This window comes from Tursiops truncatus, chromosome 16 (genome assembly GCF_011762595.2).
Source record: "Tursiops truncatus isolate mTurTru1 chromosome 16, mTurTru1.mat.Y, whole genome shotgun sequence".
Lineage (NCBI taxonomy): Eukaryota > Metazoa > Chordata > Mammalia > Artiodactyla > Delphinidae > Tursiops > Tursiops truncatus.
The window spans coordinates 21,964,867-21,988,352 of NC_047049.1; the positions used below are offsets into that span (position 1 = coordinate 21,964,867).

The 23,486-nt window shown below is 40.6% G+C and overlaps 1 protein-coding gene across 2 annotated transcripts in view; it reads left to right on the forward strand.

The window, feature by feature from the left end:
- The window catches only part of SORCS1 (sortilin related VPS10 domain containing receptor 1), a 556,814-nt gene that overhangs the window by 372,607 nt on the left and 160,721 nt on the right, over window positions 1-23,486 (forward strand). For both annotated transcript variants that reach the window (XM_073793984.1, XM_073793985.1), the window contains exon 6: window positions 21,516-21,580. In XM_073793984.1, the coding sequence (XP_073650085.1) occupies window positions 21,516-21,580 (65 nt within the window). The remainder of the gene's footprint in view (window positions 1-21,515; window positions 21,581-23,486) is intronic.

Here is a 23,486-nt window from a genome sequence, read left to right on the forward strand (position 1 = left end):
TTTATGACTCTGTTGTAACACGATGAAACTTGTTAGAATATTTATGTGCCTGGGATAGCTTGTGCATCACCAACCCCAACCCAGAGAACAAACTAGCTCTTCCGTGTGCCTCCTATGAGCAGTTAGCCTTCCTGAGTAATTCAGTAGCCAAGGAAAACGAGATGCTTGAGAGGAATCTGAAACAGCCACAGTGTACAGCCAAACCTCACATCTGACCTCGAATTTCAACAGCTCCTGGGCCCAACATATTTATGTTGTCAGCTGAAATCAGGCTTTTCCCATGGAAACCAGGGCAGCCCTAAAATAAATAGACTCTCGCTCTCCACACTGTTTTCTATTTCTAAACAAATGGAGAGTAAAAACATCCCAGTAATAAGAGCCATTTCTCTGATCTTAACATTTCTTTAAAAAATCAGATAACTTCATCTTTTGTGATTGTTGAAATCTATGAATCATACACTCTTGACAGTGGAAATGAAACAGTTATTTTACCTGCTTTACAGGATGAAATGACAATAGGACCAATCCACTCCTCGTGATAACAATGATTTAGTTACAACAGATTGTGTTCCAGCTTATAGTAGCTTTGCTATAGTAGAGTCTATCCTTGTGATATGTGGGTAGTTTTCTCTCCCTAATTTTTTATTTTGAAATAATTTTAGAATTGCAGAAGAATTTCAAAGAATAAGAGAGTTCCCATAAACTTACCTCATGCTAACATCTTATATAACCATGGTGTGATATTCATAACTGGGAAATTAACCTTGATTTAATACTATCAGTTAAACTGGAGACTTTATTTGGATCTCTCCAGGTTTTCTACTAATGTCCTTTTTTTTTCCCCATCTAGGATCCAAATAAGAATCCTACATTGCATTTATTTGTCATGTCTTTTTTCGTCTCCTCAAATCTCCCACTTTCCTTGTCTTTGATGACCTGGACAGTTTTGAGGCGTGCTAGTCAGGTGTTTTGTAGAATGTTCCTCAGATTGGGTTAGTCTGATATTTTTTCATGATTACAGTGTTATATATGGTTGGGAAGAAAATCACAGAAATGGTGTGACCTTCTCATGACATCACATCAAAGAGTGCAAGATATCAATATGTCCTACTACTGATGATGGTAACCTTGATCACTTGATTGAGGTGGTATCTGCCAGGTTTCTCCATTTGCAGAGGCACTGTTTTCTCTGCTCCAACCTCTATTTGTTGGAAGCAAGTCCCTGAGTCCAGTTCCCATGCCAGGGAAGGAGAATCAAGCTCCAACTCTTGGTAGAAGGAGTATTAAAAACTGTGTGAATATATGTCAAAATCACCATGATCTGGGGCTTCCCTGGTGACGCAGTGGTTGGGAGTCCGCCTGCTGATGCAGGGGACACTGGTTCGTGCCCCGTTCCGGGAGGATCCCACGTGCCGCGGAGCGGCTGGGCCCGTGAGCCGTGGCCGCTGAGTCTGCATGTCCGGAGCCTGTGCTCCGCAACCGGAGAGGCCACAGCAGTGAGAGGCCCGCATACGGCAAAAAAAAAAAAAAAAAAAAAAAAAATCACCATGATCATTAAATATGTTGAGAGAGATATTTTGAGGCTGTGTGTTTTGCTCGCTAATTTTAGGACTCTTCAGTCAGTCCTGCCTGCAACAGTTATGACCGTGGTATTCTAATGGAAATTTGCCATATTGATAATCTCATATATGTATTCATTGGAATTCTTCTGAAGGAATAATTGCTGCATTTGACAATTTATTTATTTGTAGCATTATTTAATTGCTCAGCCAATGAGGTGACCAGAAAAGACAGTGAATAAGCCCATTTCTGGATTACGTTTTGTTATTTCTTCTTCACCTCAGGAATCTCTTTCTTTGGTGCTGAGCCTATGGTCAGATAATCCCCGTTAGGCATTAAGGTGCCATTAATGTGCCCCCTGCTAATTCAGGGCAAGACCTCTCCGCCTGATAAAGTCCTTCTTAAAGGAACATTTTAAAGTCTGACCTGGGATGAAGAACTCAGAAGGGAATACCTTTTCCCAGTGACACTTTTGCCTTAGTGGCTGTGGAGGTGGGGATTCCACCAGGAGTTCCGGGGTCTCCCCTCTGTTCAGTTGGGCATCTCACAACATCTTCACCCTAAGGAGGGTGACTTGGGGGTACGTGTGAACGCATGCACACACACACACACACATGCACACTTTTTTCCCTTTCCCCATCTCTCTTCTTTCCTAGGCATGGAAAAATGCAGGCTTCAGGCTTCTCTCCAAAACAAAACAAACCTCTATAAAGTATACTGACCTCTGTTGCTCAACCATGATTTTAATTCCCAAGACAAAGAATGCAGGTTCCAAATTGACCAATTGAAAAATATATGAAAAATGCAGTATAGGAAATGGGTAGGTATTCTGAACAGTTAAGCACTCTTATAAATGAAAAACCTGAATGAAAAAAAATATGTATATAGATGTAAGGACCAAGAGCAGGAAGAGGCAATTTATGAAAGGAAAGAAAATGGCAGTTAACATAAAAATATTGCATCTCACATGCAGATATTTACCTACAGAGATAATCAGTACAGTGTCATGTACAGACCTAACAGTACCCCATGGTCAGAATGTTAGTTAAGGAAACAGACTATTGTACAGTTGGCAGAACAGTGCATTCCAATATTCTGTTACGTTATGTCAGTGCTATGATGCAGAAGTCATTTAAAGAAAAGGAATGCCTACACAAACATAGAAAAAGCACTAAAGGATCAACAACAAAAGGTTAAGGTGGTTATTTCTAAGTGTTTAATTTTCCTTTATATATTTTGGTGTACTTTTCATTATACTTTAACTGAACACATATTACTTCTACAATTAGATTTTTTAAAGCAGTGTTATTTAAATAAATTATACCAATAATAATAACAATAAAACAGTCAAGCATATTTCCCAAGGGTTGGGGATGGTGGGAGACAACCAACAGAGAGACGCTGTGAGCAGGGCAGGATAGCCCCAGAGAATGCAAACTCTTCTCTCCTCCTCATGCGTCCACCTCTTTCATGTACTCTTCTTTTTCTCCCCATCTTCTTTCCCCCACCTCCTCTTTCACTCCCTTTTCTGCCTGTTCTCCCTTCCTCCTCCCCTCCTTTCTGATTTCCTTTCCCCTTCTCTCCTTCTCTCCTCTCCCTTTCTCCTCTTTTCTTTTTCTGTCACTCTGAAATGTTTCCATCCATTTGGGGGTACTAATTTTTTTAAGGCAAATTAACCACCATCATGTTGGTTTCCTTGGCTAAGCAATTAATAAGAGTTCAAAGGCCAACTGACACAGCGTTCAAAGTATTTTCACAGGATATCATCTCTGTATTTGCCCAGTTTCAAATCTCTTCATACCTTGTATTCAAAACTCCAGAAATGCTTTGTGAATAAACAAAATACTAAGGAGAATAGCTGCCATTTGACACCCCAGGAATTTGTCTCTGTGGTGAAGATAAATCTAATTTCCTCCTGTATCTAACCCTCTTTTACCCTTGTTCCCCACCCAAGTTCTACTGACCAGATCACTTTCCCTTTTCCACTGAGGGCCTTGTAAGCAGTAGCCTCTCGGGGTACTTTTTCAGAAGTACCAATACCCAGCAACAAAGCAAGAGCATGTTTTTGTGTAATCATAAGCTGAAAAAGTATAGAGAAGCTACTCAAGGATGGTTAAATCAACCTTATGTGTGGACCAGGGACGTGGCAGCCCAGTGTGGAGACTGATACTGTGTTTCTCAGAAAGGTCAAAATTTATTAGTCATTTTGCAAGTAACTACAGAGAAGCCACCTTCAAGCTGAAGCCCTGATACTTGACTGTCTAAATTAAATTTTTTTTTCTGTTTCTTTTTTTTTTTATTGGGATTTAGTTACTTTACAATATTTTGTTAGTTTATACTGTACAGCAAAGTGAATCAGCTATACGTATACATATATCCCCTCTTTTTTGGAGTTCCTTCTCATTCAGGTCACCACAGAGCATTGAGTAGAGTTCCCTGTGCTATACAGTAGGCTCTCATTAGTTATCTATTTTATACATAGAATCAATAGTGTATTTATGTCAATCCCAATCTCTCAATTCACCCCAGCCCCCTTTTCCCCCTTGGTATCCATACATTTATTCTCTACGTCTGTGTCTCTATTTCTGCTTTGTAAATAAGATCGTCTATACCAGTTTTTTTAGATTCCACATATATGCGTTAATATACGATATTTTTCTCTTTCTTACTTCACTCTGTATGACAGTCTCTAGGTCCATCCATGTCTCTACAAATGACCCAGTTTCGTTCCTTTTTATGGCTGAGTAATGTTCCATTGTAGATATGGACCACATCTTCTTTATCTATTCCTCTGTTGATGGGCATTTAGGTTGCTCCCATGTCCTGGCTATTGTCAATAGTGCTGCAATGAACATTGGAGTGCATTAAACTAAACTTAATATCCACTCTGTTTCTAATCTCTAGGACATGGAACCCTCTTGAATATGCCTTGGCCCATGCAACCGTACTCCCCAGTACGTTTGTCTTAGTGCATTTGGACTGCTCTAACAAAATACTACATACTGGATGGTTTATGAACAACAGAAATTATCTCTCATAGGTTTGAAGTCTGGAAGTCTGGCATTAGGGTACTGGCATGGTACGGTTTTGATGAAGGCCCTCTTCCAGATTGTAGGCAGCTACCTTCTCACAGTGTCCACATATGGTGGAAGCTGCAAGGGAGCTTCTCTGTCCTCTTTTATAAAGGAACTGATCCCATTCATGAGGGCTCCACCCTCGTGACCTCATCACCCCTAAAGGCCCCACCTCCTAATACCATCACCTTGGAGTTTAGGTTTAAACATGTGAATTTTGGAGAGACACATTCAGACCATAGGAACACTTAATCCTTGCAGGATTTCAGAATGTCTGAAGTTTTCCCATTATTTCTCTTTATCTTTTTAGTATAAGACACACACATTGCCTTCTGAGTTAATCCTGACTTTTCTGAGACACAAAGGGGTGAAAAGAAAAGGGATTTTTTTTTTTTTTTTTTTTTCAAGAGAAGGATCATGAGTGAGTCAAGAGCCTGGGTTAGTAGTTCCAACCTGACACTCTCTGAGTGGTGTGACCTTGGGCAAGGTATTTACTCTCTTGAAGCCTTGGTTTCCTTAATTGTGACATGCGGTGTTTGGACTAGTTCCTCTCTAACAGTCTTTTCATCTCTAAAGAATCCCTTAATTCATACTATTGGCAATAGTGGTAGTTGTGTGTACTCTTTCTTTTACTCTTTCAAACACTATTATTATTAAGTATTATTATTGTCAGCCTTTCTACAGGTGGTACATGGAGTTGTAGAGAAATTAGAAAGCCTAGGTTCCAGTCTGATTGTATCCTTTATTAGCCCTATGACTTTAGGCAAGCAAATTGCTTTCAGGGCTAACATACCCTTTCTCTTCTCTCATCATTATTTTTCTGAATTTGTGTCATATGTGAATTTTCTAGGCACACGATATGTATTCTTATCCAAGTTGTTGACTCTTGTTGAGCAGGACACTAACAAGCGCACAGCCTTGGAGGCCCTATGTGACATCCATCCCACAGTTAACAGATGGACACCAGCCATTGATCAACACCATCTGACAATAGTTTTTTTTGATATAGTTTAAGTCCCTTATATATATATTTTTTCTACATAGCTTTCAAGAAATGATACATTGTATATAATATACACCTGATATGCATTTATAGTTATACACTCCCTGTCTTCTCTGTTGACATGTAAACTTCATGAGGGGCAGGGATTTTCCTCTCTGTTATTCACGGCTAAACCCTCAGCACCTAGAACTACCACTGGCACATTGTTGGTATTCAGTAACTATTTGTTGAACTCATTCATTCATTAAAAAATTTAATTGAGGATCCGCTGTCTGCCCTGCTGTGTGTTAAGGATGTCCCGGGAATCCTCAGTCTAGAGCAACGGTCTCCATGGTGAGTTACCTGCAACAGCACCCCAGGGTGCTGGGAGGTTTGATGATTCATGGAGACGTGGGGAGAAAATATTAGAATTTCTGACTTTTTGCTTGCTTATATTTTGATTTCTATTGTGTGTATACTTTTTAAAGTTAATATATAAATACTCTAGTGCATTTCCACAGCCTATTACTAACAACTCATATATGGGTGCGTGCTCATGTTTTTCTCTTGCTTGTTGTGTTCAAACAAAAATTTTGGAGATTGCTGCCCTTGGAATTCTCTTATGGAATATAATTTCTCTGGGTCAGATTGTCTCCAGCAGTAAAATACTCAGGTTTCCATTCCTTTATGCTCCTATGTGTTCTACCTGCTAGTCTGAAGTTCTTTGTCCTTAACAGATACGGAAAGAAAGGGGAATTGAAGTTCTCTCCTCTCCTTGTCTTCTGTTAATATGGCCCCTCCAGTCCCAAGCAAGACCTTCAGACCTTCCTCCTCTCACTCTGAATTTAAGATCAGCACAAACACATACCTCCTGGTATCCCTGGCATTTTTTTTTCCTGTCACAGCCTAAGCCTTGCAAGCACTCTCTACTAAGGTGGTACCCGAGTTGTCAGTATTCTGAAACTTAAGGAAATTCCGTATCTCCTCCTCATACAAACATCACTCATCTCTCCTCTCTATCCCTTTGTCATTTGCACACATCGATTACACCTACCTTAGTCTTTGTTTTCCTGACTGTAGAAATTTTCCTGTTTATATTAATAGTACAGGTTTATTAATATTAAAAGTAATGCATAAATACATCCTCTTTGTATTAAAAGATTACTGATAAGTGTAATGATCCCATTGCCTATTACCCCACCATTCTAAAACCTCCCAGAGGTGACTACCATTATGAATTTTGAATGTGCATTTCCAGTAGCATTTTTTTCCTTTTATATACATTTTTGCTTTGGGTTAATCAATAGACAATAGTTAGATAAATTGGGTATTTTCATTTAGTAGATTGCAATAAAGTCGTTAGAGATCTCTCTCATTAATGTTATGTTCTGGCATGGAACAGCCTCCAAGATATATTATTGAGTAAAATTAACAAGTTGCTAAAAATACATAAGGTATGATACCACTACAGTTTTAAAAGATAACAAGAAACCTTAAAAAAACATTGTGAGCTCCTCTTTTACCTCAATCCCACACTCTTTGATCATTTAAAGTATATTTCTCTATATCTCATTGGCACCGTTGTTTCTGTCTGGGGATCAGGCTCGTGATCTGGTCAGGTTCCCTGGTGTCTCTCTAGAATTCCTCATCTGTATTCAGGAAACAACAAAGACAAAGATGGAGAGGGGCTATAAAAGTGGGGAAATAAGAGGGAAACAGGAAATGCAACCAGTGGTATATGAAGCAAAATCATTACATTAGAACAAGGGAAAATGGGAAAGGATAGGGAAGCACTGTAGAAGAATGATTTGCCTCGAGCGATTTAGAAGAATGGTTGATAACTGGAGAGACATGCTGCTTACTTCTAAGCACTTTCATTTCTCTTTCGACTTTCAGCTTTATTTCTATGCAGAACGTCATGCAACAAACCTCACCTCCCATAACCATCCTGAGCTTTATGTATTCCTTCACTCTAGGTCAGACACCCCATTCCTTGCTTTGCTCTCCTACACACACTTTCTCTTTGTCTGTCTTTCTGTCTGTCTCTCTCTCTCTGCTCTGCCTTTTGTTGTAAGTGTCATAACTTAACAGTCAGGCTTCTGGTTTGGGGAGTCAAAATGAAAAAATGCAGAATTTAAGGAGCTTAAGGATGTTGGCCATGCTGCTTCTCTGTAGCCATTATGCATTAAAAAAAACTAAGCATCATTTTTATTTGTCCGTCTATTTGTTATTTGTAGTAGCCTCCTTTATTTCCGGGAAACCAGTGTAACCGTGTAGAGACCAGAAGAAAGCAAGCAAGCACGTTTCTTAGGCTTGCAGGGGAGGTTAAAATGCCACCTTTAGGCTGCTTTCTATTTTTATTTTTCTAGCTCATTTCCCCCACATGGGCAGGAGATGAGACCTCAGGCTAAGCTGCTTTGTTCAGGAGTAAAAGTTGCAGCATCAGCCAGGACCTTCCTGACGATGTTCGTCTTGGGAGCCTAACTGTAGCATTAGGTGAAGAGGAAACCCTTGACCACAGAAGAGGAAATCAGGGTATCCAGCCGCTAATACAGGTGGGCACTTCGCTGCTTCTCTCTGTAGCAGACAGAACCACTTGCTTCTATGAGCTTTATTTACGAAGAGCCTGCAGGAACATGAATGCTCCATCTAAAACAAAAAAGGAGGAGTGCAGGTGTCTCCAACTCCCCAGCCTCTGCTCCTCTGCAGATCTCTCCGCATTCCTCCCTTGGTCATTAGCTGCAAATCTAAATCTGAATAAATAGGTGCTCTCCCGTCACGGTGTTTACTTTTTAATACTTGTTCTGCGGTTATCTGTATCAGGACATTTTGTGGCTCCTCAGCATTTATTGAGCAGTATATTAAGTTGGTATAAACTCAGACAAAATGCCAGAGAATGGTAAACTAGTGACATTTTTGAGTTTCTCTGTGGAAAGCGTCTACAAAGGCTGCATTTGGCTGATTGTATTTCAGAAGGCCGATGTTGCACTCCTCATTTCACGGTGCGCTATATCAGAGTGAGTGTTTATTTGCATTCTTGACTATGATAATCCTTAGATTTTATTCCCAAACAGCTCCTAAATGTGAGCACCAACTTAAGATGCTGGAAGCGGAGATGCACGAGGCTGGCTTTGTCTTGTTTGTATCAACAGAGCTGAGTCAAGTATGTCCTAGAGGACCTTCACCTTACGCTTTCCTTGGGCAGGGAGACCTACACACAGATACATAGGGGCACAAGTTCTTCTTTTCAGCCATTTGTAAACTTATGTGCATAACTTTCTTCAGTGACATCATGTGGCTTTTAGGATCACATACAACACCTTAGCATGAGGTACACAGGGCCTAAATTTTCATTTTATCTGCTACTGCTCTACTGTGAAAACATTTGATCCACCATGTTGACTTACTAGTAGACACCTCTATGGATCAACCTGTCTCTGACCTGGGACCTTTTTACTTGATATTTATCTCTAAGGAGAATGTTCTTCCACTCCCACTATCCATTAATCATATCATTCCATATCCTTGAAGATTCAATCCATTTACTGTAAAGACTTACAGGACATTCATTCTCCTCCGGACATTTCTCCTATGTCTTCAAATACCAATTTGAATATCAGAACTCTTGTTTCATTGGATTACTGTCTCTCCCATAGCTCTAAAGCTTGTAAAGCCAGGGAATCTGTAGCCCTTGTTCTTACCACATAATAGAGCATTAGAGTGTTTCACTAAATAAATAAATGATTTTATTTATTCATATAGTTGATCTCTGGGCTATTGACTCTTTTATTTTGTCCGTTGATTTACGATGATACATCATTTTTGCTAACGGGCTACCCCTGATATCCCAAGAAGCTTTTATTACCAACACAAATTTTAATTTTCATATGAGGATTAATTTTCACATCAGGATTAATATTCCCCATCTGTCTACACACCCTTGCTGTGTGCCAGGAATCTGGTTGGTGCTTTAAGATGTATATTCTAGGAGAACTTATTTTAGTCTCATTTTATCATTAAAAAATAAAAGCACAGAGATTGTTAAGTAACTGACCAAATGTCACACACACAGAAAAACTGATGAACGCTGATATGGCTGGTTATGTACTTCTCCTTTGTCCAAAAGCATTCAGTAAACATTGACTGAATATCTCTATATAGCATGCATGGTACCTGGCACAGAACAACAGAAAGGTTTGAGCTTGTCTGTCAATAAGGACAGACAAATGAGCCACCACCTGAAACATGGCCTAATTTGTGCTGTGCAGAAGTCTGTGCACAGTTCTGGAAGTCTGAGAAGGGATAACCAACTTAGCTTAAGTGGCACCCCCACTGGGGAGACTGTTTTCAACTTCACTCATCTGCAGCTGAACCACAGACCACAGGAGTTAAGAAGGCAGAAGAAGGGTAAGAAGTTATTCCAGGCAGAGGCACCAGCACGTGAAAGCATGGTGTTCCTTCCCTTCCATGAAATTCAGCTCAAGAAGGGAATTCATTTTCCCAGTTAGACATAAAGGCAATATAAAGATATACAAGATACAGCCACCTATTGTCTTTTTATATAATTAAAGGATCCTGAACCGAATTTTTTCATCTCATTTTTACAGAGAGATTCTTTCTGAGTCCCAGACTTGAACAGCCCAATATATCAGGTATTATAGTAAATATTGACCAGTGTAAACATGTCTATATGTCTCTTGAGGAAACATTCTTCCTTATGCTCCGGTAAACACAGAGAACACAGTGACAAAAAACAGAGCACCTGCCTTGTGGGAGCTCAGTGAAGTAAGAGAAGCATTTATGCAAAGAGATCCGGCACATCATTATGAACCATGACAGGGATGTGTACAGGGCAGTCTAGAAGCATAAAGCAAAGGTGTCCAAGCCTTTGTGCTTAATACCTGAAGTCAGAGTTACTTACGTGATTGGATAGAGATTCTTGAATCCATTCTTGAGATCTCCCTCCAAAAATGAGATCGTCAAGAGAATATTTTGCATTAAATTTTATGTTTAAGCTGGTTTTCTTTGATTTCTTACTTTTTGGCTTTGTTGAAGCATACCTGACAAATAGGAGCGTGATATACTTCGTGTACAGCGTGATGATTTGATGTCCATACACATTGTGAAAGGATTTCCATAATCGAGTTAGCACATTCATTACCTCACAAATACCTTTCTACTGTCTCAGCAAACTGCAATTATATGATACAGCATTTTCAATTATAGTCACCATGTTATACATTAGATCCTCAGACCTTATTCATCTTATAGCTGAAAGTTTGTGCACTCTTACCATTCTCTCCCCATTTCTCCATCCCCACCCCACAAGCCTCTGGCACCTACTCATCATCATCATCATCATCATTATTAATCACAACAATTGGTCTTCAAAACATGCAGAAAACTGTTAAACTCTACGGTCCCAACTAAAATGCATAAATGGGCTAGAAAATGATACGTTGCAGGTCATCTGCAGTGGTGTGTTTCCACAAGGTGTCTGATCAATGACAGCACCATTAAAACCAGCACATCTGTGAACATTTAACATTGTTTGGCTTCACCTCTTGAGAACTCACCAGTGCCACAAAGTAAAAGCAGCCGTAATTCTTTATAATGCGTGACTGCAGATCTAGAGGCACCCTTAGGCCTTCAGGAAAAAGGGCGAGCACATCTGCAAATAAAAATTGTTGGAAACACCATGGCCTGACTTTAAAGTTTTATTTTGTTGTTGCAGTTGTTTTACTAGACATGGAAAAACATTTAGGCGGGGTAAGGGAGTTGCCACAGTAGACTTTGGAAAGACAAAGGATTCTGTTTTGTCCCTGTCTCTTTACATTAGTTGGTAAGAGGGACATGTCACTTGAAACAACAGCTCCTGCCTTTAGAGATAATAAAAGATCTTAAGAGATTACTGCTATTATTGATTTGTCGTCATATGCACATGGAAAGATGCAACTGGATGCAGGAGGATCATTTTGCCTCACGTTGACCCGAAGCACAAGCCAAGCAGGTTAGGTTTGCGTGATAGTTGCAACCCTGTGTTTCTGGGATGCCGGCGTCATAGGTACTGGTCGTTTCAAGGAAGAAACTTGCATCAGGTAAGGTGGGAGGTGAAGAACATGTTACTACCCAATAATAATTTACAAAAACCAGTTACCTGCTGAGCTTTCTAGTTTGAGGGTTGTCAGAAGGGGAGCTTGTCTCTTTTTTTTTTTTTTTTTTTTTTTGTTCATAACTTTGGCCTTGTCAGTAGAGGTCACCTATGGATGCAATCAATGCTTCACTATGGGAAGTGCAGAGCTACCATCTCTGTCTGAACAAGCAGTCACTCGAGTACGTGACTGAAATGATGGTGAAAGTATCACCATCCACCTCTGTACGGATTCTAACCAGGGGAAGTGTCCAAGGGCACACTCCCTGTCTCTTTGGGGAAAATTATAAAACCCTTGTTAGGACATTTCTGCTTCCTGGGAGAAGAAGAAAGCAGAGTTCAGTGTTTCAAACATAGGCTCTGAATTTCAGGCCATGTATCAATCAAAGAAAAGTTACTGGCAGTGATAGTAGGGCCTTAAGGAGACTTCTTAAGATAAAGAAAGACTAAGCTAGCTAGGCTTCAGACTCTGAGTTGGGAAATGAGTTCAAATAAGAAGAGTTCTGGGAATGCCCTTAGGACTATGATTCATTTACTTATTTCAAAGAGCTCACAGACCATTAAACACTCTCCCTCCCTTTCTCCCTCTCCCCTCCTTCCTCCCTCCCTCCCTCCCTCCCTCCCTTCCTCCCTTCTTTCTTTCAACATTTGACTGTCTGTTACAGCTCAGGCATTATTTTATTCATATATACATGTGAATATAAAGTGTTTAAAACAAAGCTACTCCAGGGGCTCTCAGTTTGGTGTGCGTGTGTGCAGGCTGGTGGGATGCTGCTTTTATATAGGGAAAGACATAAAATAATTATTTGTAGCAAACTTTTCAAAATTTGTATTAAAAAAGAAATACTTAGGAAGAGAGCAGTTTTCCTGGTATAACTGGGAAATAGTTAATGGAGGAAGTGACCTTTCAGATGTGTCTCAAAATGAGTCAAAGAAGACATGGTGAAACTGGAGAAGGGCCTTTCAAGCTGGAGAGGCTCCCAGAGGGCAGAGGAAAGGAATGAGGCACTTTGAGGAGTGGCAGATCGTCCTGTGTGGTAGGACATGGGGCAGAAAAAGTGAAATGGGTCTTGGCGGCCACACTGAGTCCTGAATGTAATGAGCATTTTTAACATCTTCATATTCTCGTATGGATTTGATGGTGGGGCTGATGGCCTCCGGTGAGGCAGAGGAAGACCAGTTTTAAGGCATGTTACTATTCTACACATGGAAATGGAACAGATTAAATGGATGTCTGCAAATCCTGATGAAAAAAATTATAGATAGTCCCAAGTTTAGTTAATCTTGCTGAATGAAAGTCTTAAAGTATGATGGCCCATATTGCTTATATAACAGAATACTTATTTTCAATTTAATTTGGCTCACTGCAAGATAAGACTAAATAATATGTGCCTCCGGGCATTTTATTTTGTATTATTTTTTAATACATTGATTGGAGTATAATTGCTTTACATTGTTGTGTTACTTTCTGCTGTATAAGAAAGTGAATCAGCTATACATATACTTATATCCCTATATCCCCTCCCTCTTGCGTCTCCCTCCCACCCTCCCTATCCCACCCCTCTAGGTGGTCACAAAGCACCCAGCTGATCTCCATGTGCTATTAGGCTGCTTCCCACTAGCTAGCTATTTTACATTCGGTAGTGTATATATGTCCATGCCACTCTCTCACTCCGTCCTGGCTTACCCTTCCCCCTCCCCAAGTCCTCAAGTCCATTCTCTACGTCTGCCTCTTTATTCCTGTCCTGCCCCTAGGTTCATGAGAACCATTTTTTTTTTTTTTTAGATTCCATATATATGTGTTAGCATATGGTATTTTTCTCTTTCTGACTTATTTCACTCTGTTTGACAGATTCTAGGTCCATCCACCTCACTAAAAATAACTCAATTTTGTTTATTTTTATGGCTGAGTAATATTCCATTGTATATATATGTCACATCTTCTTTATCCATTCATCTGTTGATGGACGTTTAGGTTGCTTCCATGTCCTGGCTATTGTAAATAGTGCTGCAATGAACCTTGTGGTACATGACTCTTTTTGAATTATGATTTTCTCAGGGTATATGCCCAATAGTGGGATAGCTGGGTTGTATGGTAGTTCTATTTTTAGTTCTTTAAGGAACCTCCATACTGTTCTCTATAGTGGCTGTATGAATTTACATTCCCATCAATAGTGCAAGAGGTTTCCCTTTTCTCCATACCCTCTCCAGTATTTATTGTTTCTAGATTTTTTGATGATGACCATTCTGCCTGGTGAGATGATATCTCACTGTAGTTTTGATTGGCATTTCTCTAATGATTAGTGATGTTGAGCATCCTTTCATGTGTTTGTTGGCCATCTGTGTATCTTCTTTGGAGAAACGTCTATTTAGGTCTTCTGCCCATTTTTGGATTGGGTTGCTTGTTTTTTTGATACGGAGCTGCATGAGATGCTTGTTTATTTTGGAGATTAATCCTGTGAGTGTTGCTTTTTAGCAAATATTTTCTCCCATTCTGAGGGTTGTCTTTTCATCTGTTTATGGTTTCCTTTGCTGTGCAAAAGCTTTTAAGTTTCATTAGGTCCCATTTTTTTATTTTTATTTCCATTTCTCTAGGAGGTAGGTCAAAAAGGATCTTGTTGTGACTTATGTCATAGAGTGTTCTGCCTATGTTTTCCTCAGAGTTTGATAGTGTCTGACCTTACATTTAGGTCTTTAATCCATTTTGAGTTTGTTTTTGTGTATGGTTTTAGGGAGTGGTCTAATTTCATTCTTTTACATGTAGCTATCCAGTTTTCCCAGCACCACTTATTGAAGAGGCTGTCTTTTCTCCATTGTATATTCTTGCCTCCTTTATCAAAGATAAGGTGACCATATGTGTGTGGGTTTAATCTCTGGGCTTTCTATCCTGTTCCATTGATCTATATTTCTGTTTTTGTGCCACTACCATACTGTCTTGATTGCTGTAGCCTTGTAGTATAGTCTGAAGTCAGGGAGCCTGGTTCCTCCAGCTCCATTTTTCTTTCTCAAGATTGCTTTGGCTATTCGGGGTCTTTTGTGTTTCCATACAAACTGTGAAATTTTTTGTTCTAGTTCTTTGAAAAATGCCATTGGTAGTTTGATAGGGATTGCATTGAATCTGTATATTGCTTTAGGTAGTATGGTCATTTTCACAATGTGGATTCTTCCAATCCAAGAACATGGTACATCTCTCCATCTGTTTGTATCATCTTTAATTTCTTTCATCAGTGTCTTATAGTTTTTTGCATACAGGTCTTTTGTCTCCTTAGGTAGGTTTATTCCTAGGTATTTTATTCTTTTTGTTGCAGTGGTAAACGGGAGTGTTTCCTTAATTTCTATTTCGGATTTCTCATCATTAGTGTACAGGAATGCAGGAGATTTCTGTGCATTCATTTTGTGTCCTGCTACTCTACCAAACTCATTGGTTAGCTCTAGTAGTTTTTTGGTAGAATCTTTTGGATTCTCTAAGTGTAGTATCATGTCAGTTGAAAACAGTGACAGCTTTACTTCTTCTTTTCCAAGTTGGATTCCTTTTTATTTGACTTTCTTCTCTGATTTCTGTGGCTAAAATTTCCAAAATATGTTGAATAGTGGTGAGAGTGGGCAACCTTGTCTTGTTCCTGATCTTAGTGGAAATGGTTTCAGTTTTTCACCATTGAGAACAATGTTGGCTGTGGGTTTGTCATATATGGCCTTTATTATGTTGAGGTAAGTTCCCTCTATGCCCACTTTCTGGAGAGTTTTTATCATAAATGGGTATTTAATTTTGTCGAAAGCTTTTTCTGCATCTATTGAGATTTTCGTATGGCTTTTGTACTTCAATTTGTTAATATGGTGTATCACATTGATTGATTTGCATATATTGAAGAATCCTTGCATTCCTGGGATAAACCCCACTTGATCATGGTGTGTGATCCTTTTAATGTGTTGTTGGATTCTGTTTGCTAGTATTTTGCTGTGGATTTTTGCATCTATGTTCATCAGTGATATTGGCCTGTAGTTTTCTTTTTCTGTGACATCTTTGTCTGGTTTTGGCATCAGGGTGATGGCGGCCTTGTAGAATGAGTTGGGGAGTGTTCCTCCCTCTGCTATATTTTGGAAGAGTTTGAGAAGGATAGGTGTTAGTTCTCTCTAAAAGTTTGATAGAATTCACCTGTGAAGCCATCTGGTCCTGGGCTTTTGTTTCTTGGAAGATTTTTAATCACAGTTTCAATTTCAGTGCTTGTGACTCGTCTGTTTATATTTTCTGTTTCTTCCTGGTTCAGTCTCAGAAGGTTGTGCTTTTCTAAGAATTTGACCATTTCTTCCAGGTTGTCCATTTTATTGGCATATAGTTGCTTGTAGTAATCTCTTATGATCCTTTGTTTTTCTGCAGTGTCAGTTGTTACTTCTCCTTTTTCATTTCTAATTCTATTGATTTGCGTCTTCTCCCTTTTTTCTTGTTGAATGTGGCTAATGGTTTATCAATCTTGTTTATCGTCTCGAACACAATTTTAGTTTTATTGATCTTTGCTATTGTTTGTTTCATTTCTTTTTCATTTATTTCTGATCTGATCTTTATGATTTCTTTCCTTCTGCTAACTTTGGGGTTTTTTTGTTCTTCTTTCTCTAATTGCTTTAGGTGTAAGTTTAGGTTGTTTATTTGAGATGTTTCTTGTTTCTTGAGGTAGGATTGTATTGCTATAAACTTCCCTCTGAGAACAACTGCTGCTGCTGTATCCCATAGGTTTTGGGCCATCGTGTTTTCATTGTCATTTGTTTCTAGGTATTTTTGATTTCCTCTTTGATTTCTTCAGTGATCACTTCGTTATTAAGTAGTGTATGGTTTAGCCTCCATGTGTTTGTATTTTTACAGATCTTTTACTGTAATTGATATCTAGTCTCATAGCGTTGTGGTCAGAAAAGATACTTGAAACAATTTTAATTTTCTTAAATTTACCAAGGCTTGACTTGTGACCCAAGATATGATCTATCCTGGAGAATGTTCCATGAGCACTTGAGAAAAATGTGCATTCTGTTGTTTTGTCATGGAATGTCCTATAAATATCAATTAAGTCCATCTTGTTTAATGTATCATTTAAAGCCTGTGTTTCCTTATTTATTTTCATTTTGGATGATCTCTCCATTGGTGAAAGTGGAGTGTTAAAGTTCTCTACTATGAATGTGTTATTGTCGATTTCCCCTTTTACGGCTGTTAGTATTTGCCTTATGTATTGAGGTGCTCTTATGTTGGGTGCATAAATATTTACAATTTTTATATCTTCTTCTTTGATCGATCCCTTGTTCATTATGTAGTGTCCTTCTTTGTCTCTTCTAATAGTCTTTATTTTAAAGTCTATTTTGTCTGATATGAGAATTGCTACTCCAGCTTTCTTTTGGTTTCCATTTGCATGAAATATCTTTTTCCATCCCCTTACTTTCAGTCTGTATGTGTCTCTAGGTCTGAAGTGGGTCTCTTGTAGACAGCAAATATATGGGTCTTGTTTTTGTATCCCTTCAGCCAATCTGTGTCTTTTGGTGGGAGCATTTAGTCCATTTACATTTAAGCTAATTATCAATATGTATGTTCCTATTCTCGTTTTGTTAATTGTTTTGGGTTCGTTATTGTAGGTCTTTTCCTTCTCTTGTGTTTCTTGCCTAGAGAAGTTCCTTTACCAGTTGTTGTAAAGCTGCTTTGGTGGTGCTGAACTCTCTCAGCTTTTGCTTGTCTGTAAAGGTTTTAATTTCTCCATCAAATCTGAATGAGATCCTGGCTGAGTAGAGTAATCTTTGTTGCAGGTTTTTCTCCTTCATCACTTTAAATATGTCCTGCCAGTCCCTTCTGGCTTGCAGAGTTTCTGCTGAAAGATCAGCTGTTAACCTTATGGTGATTCCCTTGTGTGTTATTTGTTGTTTTTCCCTTGCTGCTTTTAATATGTTTTCTTTGTATTTAATTTTTTGACAGTTTGATTAATATGCGTCTTGGCGTATTTCTCCTTGGATTTATCCTGTATGGGACTCTCTGTGCTTCCTTGACTTGATTAACTATTTCCTTTCCCATATTAGGGAAGTTTTCAACTAAAATCTCTTCAAATATTTTCTCACTCACTTTCTTTTTCTCTTCTTTTTCTGGAACTCCTATAATTCGAATGTTGGGTCATTTAATGTTGTCCCATAGGTCTCTGAGACTGTCCTCAGTTCTTTTCATTCTTTTTTCTTTATTCTGCTCTGCAATGGTTATTTCCACTATTTTATCTTCCAGGTCACTTATCCATTCTTCTGCCACAGTTATTCTGCTATTGATCCCATCTAGAGTATTTTTAATTTCATTTATTGTGTTGTTCATCGTTGTTTGTTTCATCTTTAGTTCTTCTAGGTCCTTGTTAAATGTTTCTTGCATTTTGTCCATTCTACTTCCAAGATTTTGGATTATCTTTACTATCATTACTCTGAATTCTTTTTCAGGTAGACTGCCTATTTCCTCTTCATTTGTTAGGTCTGGTGGGTTTTTATCTTGCTCCTTCATCTGCTGTGTGTTTTTCTGTCTTCTCATTTTGCTTATCTTACTGTGTTTGGGGTCTCCTTTTTGCAGGCTGCAGGTTCGTAGTTCCCGTTGTGTTTGGTGTCTGTCCCCAGTGGCTAAGGTTGGTTCAGTGGGTTGTGTAGGCTTCCTAGTGGAGGGGACTAGTGCCTTTGTTCTGGTGGATGAGGCTGTATCTTGTCTTTCTGGTGGGCAGGTCCACGTCTGGTGGTGTGTTTTGGGGTGTCTGTAGACTTATTATGATTTTAGGCAGCCTCTCTGCTAATGGGTGGGGTTGTGTTCCTGTTTTTATAGTTGTTTGGCACAGGATATCCAGCACTGTAGCTTGCTGGTCGTTGGGTGAAGCTGGGTGCTTGTGTTGAGATGGAGATCTCTGGGAGATTTTCGGCATTTGATATTATGTGGAGCTGGGAGGTCTCTTGTGGACCAGTGTCCTGAAGTTGGCTCTCCCACCTCAGAGGCACAGCCCTGACTCCTGGCTGCAGCACCAAGAGCCTTTCATCCACACGGCTCAGAATAAAAGGGAGAAAAAGTAGAAAGAAAGAATTAGTACAAGTAGAAAGAAAGAAAGAAAGGAGGGAGGGAGGGAGGAAGGGAGGAAGGAATGAGGGAAGGAAGGAAAGAAAGAAAGAAGATAAATTAAAATAAAATAAAGTAAGATAAAATATAATAAAGTTATTAAAATAAAAAAAAAATTAAGAAAAAAATATTTTAAAAAAACCAAAACAGACAGATAGAACCCTAGGACAAATGGTGGAAGCAAAGCTATACAGACAAAATCTCACACAGAAGCATACACATACACACTCACAAAAAGAGGAAAAGGGGAAAAAATCATAAATCTTGCTCTCAAAGTCCACCTCCTCAATTTGGGATGATTCGTTGTCTAAAGGAGGGAGGGAAGGAAGGAAGGAAGGAAGGAAAGAAAGAAAGAAAGAAGGAAAGAAAGAAAGAAAGAAAGAAGATAAAGTAAAATAAAATAATGTTATTAAAATAAAAAATAATTATTAAGAAAAAAAATAAAAAAATAAAAGGAAGGATAGAACCCTAGGACAAATGGTGGAAGCAAAGCTATACAGACAAAATCTCACACAGAAGCATACACATACACACTCAAAAAAACAGGAAAAGGGTTAAAAATCATAAATCTTGCTCTCAAAGTCCACCTCCTCAATTCGGGATGATTCGTTGTCTATTCATGTATTCCACAGATGCAGGGTACATCGAGTTGATTGTGGAGCTTTAATTCGCTGCTGCTGAGGCTGCTGGGAGAGATTTCCCTTTCTCTTCTTTGTTCTCACAGCTCACAGGGGCTCAGCTTTGGATTTGGCCCCGCCTCTGCGTGTAGGTCGCCGGAGGGCGTCTGTTCTTCGCTCAGACAGAACGGGGTTAAAGGAGCCGCTGATTCGGGGGCTCTGGCTCACTCAGGCCGGGGGGGGGGGGAGGGAGGGGCATGGTGTGCGGGGCGAGCGAGGCGGCGTGACGTTGCACCAGCCTGAGGCACGCTGTGCGTTCTCCTGGGGGAGTTGTCCCTGGATCCCGGGACCCTGGCAGTGGTGGGCTGCACAGGCTCCCCGGAAGGGGGCTGTGGGTAGTGACCTGTGCTCGCACACAGGCTTCTTGGTGGCGGCAGCAGCAGCCTTAGCGTCTCATGCCCGTCTCTGGGGTCCGCGCTTTTAGCCGCGGCTCGCGCCCGTCTCTGGAGCTCCTCTAAGCAGCGTTCTTAATCCCCTCTCCTCGAGCACCAGGAAGCAAAGAGGGAAGAAAAAGTCTCTTGCCTCTTAGGCAGGTCCAGACTTTTACCCAGACTCCTTCCCGGCTAGCGTGGCACACTAACCCCCTGCAGGCTGTTTTCACGCCGCCAACCCCAGTCCTCTCCCGGTGCTCCGACCGAAGCCCGAGCCTCAGCTCGCAGCCCCCACCTGCCCCAGAGGGTGAGCAGACAAGCCTCTAGGGCTCGTGAGTGTTGGTCGGCACCGATCCTCTGTGCGGGAAGCTCTCCGCTTTGCCCTCCGCACCCCTGTTGCTGCGCTCTCCTCTGTGGCTCCGAAGCTTCCCCCCTCTGCCACCCGCAGTCTCCGTCCGCGAAGGGGCTTCCCAGTGTGTGGAAACCTTTCCTCCTTCACAGCTCCCTCCCCCGGTGCAGGTGCCATCCCTATTATTTTGTCTCTGTTTTTTCTTTTTTTCTTTTACCCTATACAGGCACGTGGGGAGTTTCTTGCCTTTGGGGAAGTCTGAGGTCTTCTGCCAGCGTTCAGTAGGCGTTCTGTAGGAGTTGTTCCACATGTAGATGTATTTCTGATGTAGTTGTAGGGAGGAAGGTGATCTCCACGTCTTACTTCTCTGCCATCTTGAGGGTCCTCTCCAAGGCATTTTATTTGTTTGTTTGTTTGTTTATTTATTTATTTATTTATTTATTTATTTATTTATTTATTTTTGCGATACGCGGGCCTCTCACTGTTGTGGTCTCTCCCGTTGAGGAGCACAGGCTCCGGACGCACAGGCTCAGCGGCCATGGCTCATGGGCCAGCCGCTCTGTGGCACGTGGGATATTCCTGGACCGGGACACGAACCTGTGTCCCCTGCATCGGCAGGCGGACTCTCAACCACTGCGCCACCAGGGAAGCCCTCCAAGGCATTTTAAATAGACTTGTATTTTACTTACACTTGTGATTTCTGGCACATATCATAATATGGGTGCATCTGTGTTTCCCACTCACACAGGTTCAACAATACAGAGAATGGTCACTCTAGGCTGTTCTGGCCACTACGTTGGTTGGGTCATGTGGTCTGTTCATAGGATAGTAGTAGGTAGTTCTGCAAATTTCAAATGAAAACATTAACTAGATCAGTTTGCTGTGTGTAAATGACTGCTCAAGTTACCCAGGTAAAGCAGCTTGCCTGTCATCTGCCTGACAACTCTTGAAAGTTTAATATACTGTCAGTGAGACTGTTACATATGACATGCATGGGACTCATTTGCAAGTCGGAGTTAATAACACACAGTATCCTTGCCACAGTCAAGCCTGGCCTTCATCAAATAAAGGATTTTTTATAGGTTTTATTTGAAGTGAAAATTGTACTGTCAGGCTATATCAATAAATACAGTAGATGTATCCTAAGGATTGTGGCTTTAGAATCCCGTGAACATTAGTAGTTTATGGGCTCAGCTGAGTTTCCCTGAGGCACATGGGAATTCATTAATGTTGATGTTTCTCCATCATTTAGGTCTGTGATGGGGTCGAACAAGGAACCAGATCTTGTGCATCTCGAGGCCAGAACTGTGGATGGTCGTAAGTAAAGCAACTTTTCCACGAAGTTAATAGTAATTAATTTTATCGATCTGCCATGAATCGCATCTGTGTTAAAGGAAATCACAGTGGTGATAATCAATAATCTGAGTTGTTTGGACCTGAGGACTTTTTTTTTGGCCTTAGTTACCTAGAGTTGTCTTAATAGTTCTCTGCAACTCTCATCCAATCAAGGGGTTTTTCTTTGCAGGAGATGATAAAATTCCAAACTTTCTTATTTTTTAAGTAAACACTTGTTATTATTGCATTATTGCTGCTCTTTTGATTTGTTTTGCCAGTTTCCTTATTTTATCAGATATCATCCAGGCAATGCCTCACTGTCTAGTGGGAGATTGACAGAACACTTGGAAAGGGCTTGTAGAAGAGCATCATCCTGTCTGTCCCCCATCGTAAGCGGCAGGAGGCAAACGTCAGTTGGTGGTTCTGAACATCCCTAGTTAGGTTGGCTACAGTGAAAGACTGTGTTTCCTATGGACGTTTTGGCTTTAGCACACGATGGAGAGCAAAGCTGAAGGTCCACAATCCAAAGCCATGTCTGCCTGACTCACAAGTTCACTCACTCACTGTGTGACCTTGAAAAAGTTCCTTAAACTCTTTATGCCTCCATTTCTTCACTGTAAGTTAAAGAAGTTAATAATAACGATTCCTATAGTAGCTAATATTTACTAAGCACTTGCCCTGTACCCAGAATCATGCTAAGGGCTTTCTATACTTTATCACAATTAATCTTCACTACAGTTCATAGGTGGTGGTTCCCATTTTACAGATGAAGAAACCAAGGCATAGAAAGTTTAAGTAATATATTTAAACGACAACAACATGGATTTCCTTCCCCTTCTTTGTTCCTGAGGTTCTCCAGGAGGGCTAAGCATTGCAGGGGGTACTACTAGGGAACTACAGGTGAAAGGGAAAAAGGAAAAAGAGAAAAGGGGGAAATGCATAGAAGGAAAATAGATGAGGGGAGAAAACCCAGGTGAAAAGAAAGAGGTCTCAAGTGCAGAGAAAAGGAAGAGAATGGACTCTCCAGTTACCACAGTGCCAAGAGCCTGGTCGAAGTTGTTCAGCACTGAGCCAGAGGGTGATCATCTAATTTTTGAGACCTTCTCTGTTTTAAAAATATCCCTCACAATTCACACACTTCATCATCACTGACACTGAGCCTGTCTGCTTGCCCTCCACTTTTCTGATGCAAAGGCAAATGATACCCATGGTTTACCAGCTCACAGCTCAAAGAAGCTCGTCACCCCTGCCATCCAGACTCTCCAGAAACCACACCTACTCCATTACTATGTGCTCACAGGGAGATATTTTTATCTCCAGAGGTTTCTTTCCCCCTTTGGGGAATGAATATATTCTTTGGCAGAATCAGTGTGGGGATAGATCAGGGTCCAAGCTGACCATCTCCTTTCTCCTTTATAAACTCAGGCAGAGCTCTGATATGTAATGTGCCCAGATTGTACCTGACAGAATAATCTCAACAGTTTAGAGCTGCTTTCCCACCTCTTTTGTTTGTTTGTTTGTTTGTTTGTTTGCGGTACGCGGGACTCTCACTGCTATGGCCTCTTCCTCTGCGGAGCACAGGCTCCGGACGCGCAGGCTCAGCGGCCATGGCTCACAGGCCCAGCCGCTCCGCGGCACGTGGGATCCTCCCGGACCAGGGCACGAACTCGCGTCCCCTGCATCGGCAGGTGGACCCTCAACCACTGCGCCACCAGGGAAGCCCCCCACTTCCTTATAAAGTGGGCTCTCTCTGGTGGTGACCAGAGCTGATAATGTTATCTTGGATTCCATGGTTCAGTTCTCAGTACCCAGTAGCCAGAGCTGTCTTAAGTCAAAAGTTGCCATGACGTCTGTTTAGAGCTTTGTTTTAGTTTCCATTGCTCTAGTA